At 37.7% G+C, this 6,656-nt stretch overlaps 1 protein-coding gene across 1 annotated transcript in view; it reads right to left on the bottom strand.

Moving 5' to 3' along the window:
* Positions 1-6,656, bottom strand: part of CCNB3 (cyclin B3) — an 80,340-nt gene that overhangs the window by 21,736 nt on the left and 51,948 nt on the right. The window contains exons 7-9 of the mRNA XM_014538266.1: positions 4,983-6,656; positions 4,048-4,143; positions 2,743-2,835 (exon numbers count right to left, since the gene is read on the bottom strand). The exon at positions 4,983-6,656 is cut by the window's right edge and continues 16 nt beyond it. Of these exons, the coding sequence (XP_014393752.1) occupies positions 2,743-2,835; positions 4,048-4,143; positions 4,983-6,656 (1,863 nt within the window). The remainder of the gene's footprint in view (positions 1-2,742; positions 2,836-4,047; positions 4,144-4,982) is intronic.

The raw sequence follows: 6,656 nt of genomic DNA, 5'->3' as shown, positions 1-6,656 counted from the left end.
GGTAACGTGGGTATAAGGACACATGTAATATCTTAATCAATAAAAAAATATATTTAAAAAAACTGCAGAAATAAAGACAGAATAATATTGGCAAAGGGATACAGAGATAATGGGATAGAAGAGAGTATAGAAATAAGTATAAAATTAGACCCACACAAATAAGGATTGATTTTTTTATCTTAATCAATAAAAAAATATATTTAAAAAAACTGCAGAAATAAAGACAGTGTAATATTGGCAAAGGGATACAGAGATAATGGGATAGAAGAGAGTATAGAAATAAGTATAAAATTAGACCCACACAAATAAGGCCAATTGATTTTTGGCAAAAGCACAAAAACAATTTAGTGAAGAAAGTATATTTTTCCACAAATGGTGTTAGAATAATTAGACATTCATATGCAAAAAAATGTACTTTGACTTCAAAATCTTCATACATTATACAAAAATTAACTCAGAAGGGGTTATAGATTTAATGTTAAAACTATGAAACTCTAAGATAAAATATAGGAGAAAATATTCATGACCTAGCTTTAGTCAAAGAGTTCTTAGACATAACACAAAAGACACGATCTAAAAAGAAAACACTTTAAAAAACTGGATTTTATTAAAATTAAAAACATATAGTATTCATGAAATTAAAAAGTTATAAAGGTGGAGAATAAATTGGGAGTCTCTAGAGACAAGAAGGTGAGAGGAGGGAGATGGCTATGGTTATAAAAGGGTAACATGAGGGATCCTTATAGTGATGAAATTATTCTGTATCTTAACTGTGGTGGTGGTAGTGCTTACAAAATTCACATGTGTGATAAAATTATATAGAACACACACACGAGTACATGTAAAACCAATGAAATTTAAATAAGGCTTGTGAAACCTTGATTGTGACACTATATTACATTTATGCAAAATGTTATCATTGAGAAAAAGGTAAAAGGTACACAGGACCTCTCTATACTATTTTTGCAACTTATTATAAATTTATAATTTTAAACGTAAAAATTTCATAGAACTACATACCAAAATACTCAACTGTGATTCTCTATCAAAAAGATGTACATTGGCATCACTTGCAGAGCTTTATAAAAATAAATGTACCTGGGCCACACCCCCACAATTCCAATTTGATAAGTCTAGGATGGGACCTGGGCATCTGTGATTCTGTGATCTGCACACTAAAGATCCATCCCTATGGATTACCACTACTTTAAAAGTGGAGGGTAAGAAATACACACATTAACAGTGGTTGTGGGATCATAGGTAATTGTAATTTCCTACCCTGCTATAATAAATGTGAAGTTTTGTACAATAAAAGTAACAAAAGCTGTTATAAAAAAGATTCAGTTCATCATTCTAGCTGGCAGATATATTTTATTTCTGTTATCCACTTATTATTCCCTATCCCTACTCCCAATTTCAATTACCCATGAATTTGATGAGTAGATCTTCTTTGTTCTCTGTTCTCATTTACATCACCAATAAAAAAAAGGTTGATCAAAGTCTGCTGGAAGTCCACTAGAAATCTTGTTGTAGCTTGGTAATGATCAATAATCTTTGGAATTAATTTTATTTATTTAAGATCTCTCCAAATTTTACTCTTATCTAATTTATTACTCTCCATCATTTCCATAAGATAAGAGACATTTTCATGCTTTGTTGATGTCCAATCTCCCACCTTTCCCCAGTCGGTCACTCCAAAGTGATCCTGAACCATTTCTCTGGCACTTAAAGGATATTAAACTATATTAACTTTTCTCCGTACTTATACAGGAACACTCTGCTAGACATAGACTATGCCTTATATTTCTGTGCAAACTCCATAGCAATCCATTCAATTCCATTCATTCAACAAATATTTATTGACACCCTTCTATGTGCCAGGTACTATTCTAGGCTATCTTTCCTTAGTGTAAAGTGATAATTAAATATTCATTGTAGTATTCCCTTACCAACCAACTCTGGACAAACAGCTACCCGCCACGTTTGGTGCTACACTGTCCTTCCTATTATCCATCCTACCCAAACTTGAAGGACTTTGCCACTGACCCCTATCAAAATCACTAGATATACTTTTACAAGATTTTTAAGAAGAATTAAACTACCATATCATCAGTTTCTTTTTTTTATAAATAATCTCTTCTTCCATTTGTTTCTCCAGTATCTAATTTATAACATTCTTATAGTATTTGGTATATTCTACTATGTATGTACTTATTTGTGTGCATGTCTTACCTTGACCCAACTTATATAATAAAAGGCTAATATGCAAATTGACCAAATGGCAGAACAACTGGTCACTATGATGTGCACTGACCACCAGAGGGCAGACACTCAACGCAGGAACTGCCCCCTGGTGGTCAGTGCACTCCCACAGGGGGAGTGCCGCTCAGCCAGAAGCCAGGCTCACAGCTGAGGAGCGCAGCAGCGGTGGTGGGAGCCTCTCCCACCGCCATGGCAGGCTAAGGATGTCCAACTGACAGCTTAGACCTGCTCCCCTGAGGGCTCCTGGACTGTGAGAGGGCGAAGGCTGGGCTGAGGGAGCTCCCCCCCACCCCCGCCCCAAGTGCACAAATTTTGTGCACTGGGCCTCTAGTATACCATAAGCTTTCCAAAGGCAGGAACCATGGCGTATTCAGCTCTGTAGACCCAGTACATTTTTACCATGTCTGGAACCTGGCATTGCTAAATGAATAATTGATAAACAGAATAGCAGTTCCTTAAAGCAGGAGTTGCCAGGCTCACCTGTATTTTCACCAACCAGTTCACAAGAGAGGCCCTCATGTCACTGTTGATCTCAGTCTGACTTCTCATGTAATTTTTAAGTCTGAACTTTTCCTGGTGGCAATAAGAAAGAAATGTTAATAAACTATTCTTATAGTTCAAAAATTGTATCTGAGGAAAAAATAATTGCAACTAATATCTCAGAAAAAAAATATAACTTAACATAATTAACTTCTTCACTATTTAACTCATTTTCAGCTGGTATCTGATAAAGGCAGATCAAAGTATACTTTCCCAGTTCTTTGAAAAAGGGACACACATGATATTCAAGTGTCACAGTGGATACTGAGGAATCCAGGGGGAAGACAGGCAGAAACATATCTATGATTAGATGAATATCAAAAAGGTTCTGCCTCCTTTTTGAAATTCAACCTAAAAGCACAATACCATTCTATGTAGAGCAATGCTTCTCAAACTTTAACATGCATATATACCACTTGAGGATCTTTAAAATTCACATTCTATTTAGAAGGTCTGGGGTGGGTCTAGGTTTTTGCATTTCTAACAAAATCCCAAGTGAAACCTATAGTGCTAAGGCCCACACTTTTGGCATAGCAAAGTTTTCTCTTACTTCCTCTAAGGTATACTAGAAAAAAATGTAGGCTCTAGAGTCAGTTAATCAAAAGCTATGTCTCTAGTGAAAATTAGAGTTATTCATCCTCCCTCTCATGCATGGCCTGCTAAAATTCTAGTTGGCACATAATCTTGGTCCCATCTGTTCTGTTGAAAGAGACAGGGAAAAAAACTTTAAATTGATGAATATTAGTAGTAAAAGAGACTGGCAGATTTCAAAGGAGGAAGAAAATTTCACCAGGTTGGAGAGGTAAAACAAAGGGTGTGATTTTATATATGATGCCAGAAACTTGCATAGAGAAAGGAAAAGATCTCTAATAGCAGCTACTCAGAGGAGACTACTTGACCATTTTTGTGTCTGAGACTGTCTCCTCAGCAATTAGAGGTGTAGGCTTATGTTCCTCTAGGTAATAATACTTTATTTCATATCCCAACTCTACCACATACTAGTTGTGTGACTATGGACAGTTTCCCCCATCTATAAAAAGGAGATAATAGTACCTACCATCATGAAATTAATGGGAGAATTAAACAAGATAATGTCTATAAATTCCTTAGCACAACGTATAACTCATAGTAAGCTACCAGTAGATGCCAGTCGTTGCCCCCCTTTCAACTCATATTTGAAGGATGAAGTGATGAGGAAATGAGAACTAAAAATCATTCCTACCCCCCCACCAGCCATCTACATACCTCTCTCGCCTTCATGTAGTTGAAGATCTCCTTGGTGTATGCTAAGTTGAAAAATGGATCATAATGGCTCCCATCAGTCATCTCCAGTATTGTTATCTGATTGGAAATCACCAAAAAGTCATATTAGGAGAAAGATTCCAAGGAAGGCTTAGGATATGCACATAAACAATGACTTCTTTCTTTCCACTGTCATCTTCTACTGAGGTTCTTCAAGCTTCATACATCCTGGACCATAACAGAGCACCCTTGCACCCTGCAATCCTCATGCTGCTGAGTGACCAAGATATGCTTAGTCCTCCTTGTACATGTCTGCTCTACCCTAGGAATCTGGCACCATTTTTACAGGTAAGCTCAAGATTCTTCAACAACACCGTTATTTTACTATTTCGTCTTATGTCATCTGTCTTCTTAGGTTCCTTGTCCCAAAGCTTTAATCTGGCCCAAATCATCTTCTTGGTAGCCTTTTCCACCATTCTACACCTTTATTCAGGTTGTTTTGCCTACAAGAGGGCTATTTCTCTTTCTATTTGCCAAATCTCATCCCTTTACCCTTTCAATTTACAACTTAAAGAGCATCTTCCTTAGGAGATGCCTCCGTGAACTTTACCCATCTTTGACTGAAGCCCACTTGAATTCAGATTGCAATTACTAAGAAAGGCAATTTCCCAAGAAGTAAATACTACTGCAAAGCCTATATATATTTATATACAGTATTACAGGCTCTTGTGGGTATTCCTAGAATAAACACTCTCTAATTGCTTAGGTGAATCACTATGCCAATCAGAAAGTCAAGAGGTTCTACAAGGCCAACTTGATTTACTATAGCTTATAATATATAGCTCAGTTTCTGTTTAAGAAAAAAAAATCTCGTTGCTAGCAGCTACCTCCAGGACAACAAAGAACATTTAATCTAATGTAAGAAGAGAGCAGAATACCTTCATCTTTGATACATGGCGCCAATAGGAGAAACGTTTTTTGGAACTGGATTTATGAGCACTGTACTTCCTTTTGGTTTTATACTTGCTCAAACTAGTCACGTTGCCAAAGTTGGACATGCCTGTTTGGGATTCAGGGGGAGAGTTGAACACATGTGAGCTGTTATTAACTTGGAGTGTTGATAAATCTTTAAGAAAAGTGTCTTCCTTTTGGGTGGGATTATCTTGCAAGGTTAATGGCTCCTCAAAGGACAACTTCTTCCGAGCGGTAGATTTCTTATTCAACATCTTTAAATTGAATGAGTCATCGATGGTAGGCTTCCCCTGAAAAGTTAATTCTTCAATGATGAGGGGATCCTTCTCAATGCTGGGCTTCTGCTGCAAGGACAATTGCTTCTTCAAGAGGAACACCTCCCCTTGAGCAGTGGACTTCTCCTTTAAAGATAATTGATTCTCTGTGCTTATTATTGCCTCAGTGGAGAGCTTCTTCTTCCGAATCAATGGTTTCTTCAAAAGGAAATCCTCTTCAGTGGTGCTTTTCTCCTGAAAAATCAACAGCTTCTTCAAGGAGTCCTCTTTGGTATCAGTGATATGCTTCTTCTTTAAAGATAACAGCGTCTTGTCAATTGCCCTCTCAGTTGAAGACTTCTTCCTAAATGGCCCTGGCTTCATAACAAATAAATCCTTATCTTTGCCAATCATATTCTGCAAGTCCAATACTTCTTGGCATATGGACATCATTATTTGAGTGGTGTACTTTTTCTTATTTAAAGATAATGGCTCCTTGCTGGAGATTGCCTCATTTGTGGTATGTTTCTTCCTAAAGGAAACTGGCTCCATAAGAAATTCATCTTTACTGTGAATATTCTCCTGCAATGCCCGAGGCTTCTTCAAGAGGGCTACCTCCCCCTGAGTGGTGTGCTTCTCTGGCAACACAGATGATTCCTTGAAGAGGAACTCCTCCTCAGTGGTAGGCTTCTTTTTAAAGGACAATGGCTCCTTAATGAGTGACTTCTCTTCAGAAATGGTCTGCAATACTAGTGGCTTCTTCAAGCAGGATAGCTTATCTTCAGTGGTACGTCTCTTTGCAAACACTAGCACCTCACTGGGGGTCGCCTTCTCAATGGTACGCTTCTTCTTAAAAACCAAAGGCTCCTTTAAAAGTGACTCCTCCTCAGTTGGATTCTTTTGCAAGGCCAAGGGCTTCTTTAAGACAGACATGTCCCCCTCAGTGCTATGCTTCTCTTGCAACAGAAGTGGCTCTTGGAAAAGGAACTCCTTAGTGGTAGACTTATTCTCAAAAGGAAATGGTTCCTTATTGAGAAACTTCTCTCTGGAGGTGGCCTTCTGCAATATTAGTGGCTTTCTCTTATAAGACACCTTCTCCTGAGTGGTACACTTATTTAAAGTTGATAGCCTCTCGGTGCTGGTAGACTCCTCAGTTTTAGGTTTCTTCCTAAAGTCCACTGGCTCCATAAAAGAATCCTTTGCAATGTTATTGTCCAGCGAGGTCATTTTCTTCACACAGCAGAACTGCTTAGTGGTAGACTTATTCTCAAAAGGAAATGGTTCCTCATTGAGCAACTTCTCTCTGGAGGTGGCCTTCTGCAGTATTAGTGGCTTTCTCTTATAAGACACCTTCTCCTGAGTGGTACACTTATTTAAAGTTAACAG

This window comes from Myotis brandtii, unplaced genomic scaffold (assembly GCF_000412655.1).
Source record: "Myotis brandtii unplaced genomic scaffold, ASM41265v1 scaffold1875, whole genome shotgun sequence".
Classification (NCBI taxonomy): domain Eukaryota; kingdom Metazoa; phylum Chordata; class Mammalia; order Chiroptera; family Vespertilionidae; genus Myotis; species Myotis brandtii.
The sequence above is the reverse complement of the archived record's forward strand: the minus strand, read 5'-3'. Positions and strand labels throughout refer to the sequence as shown.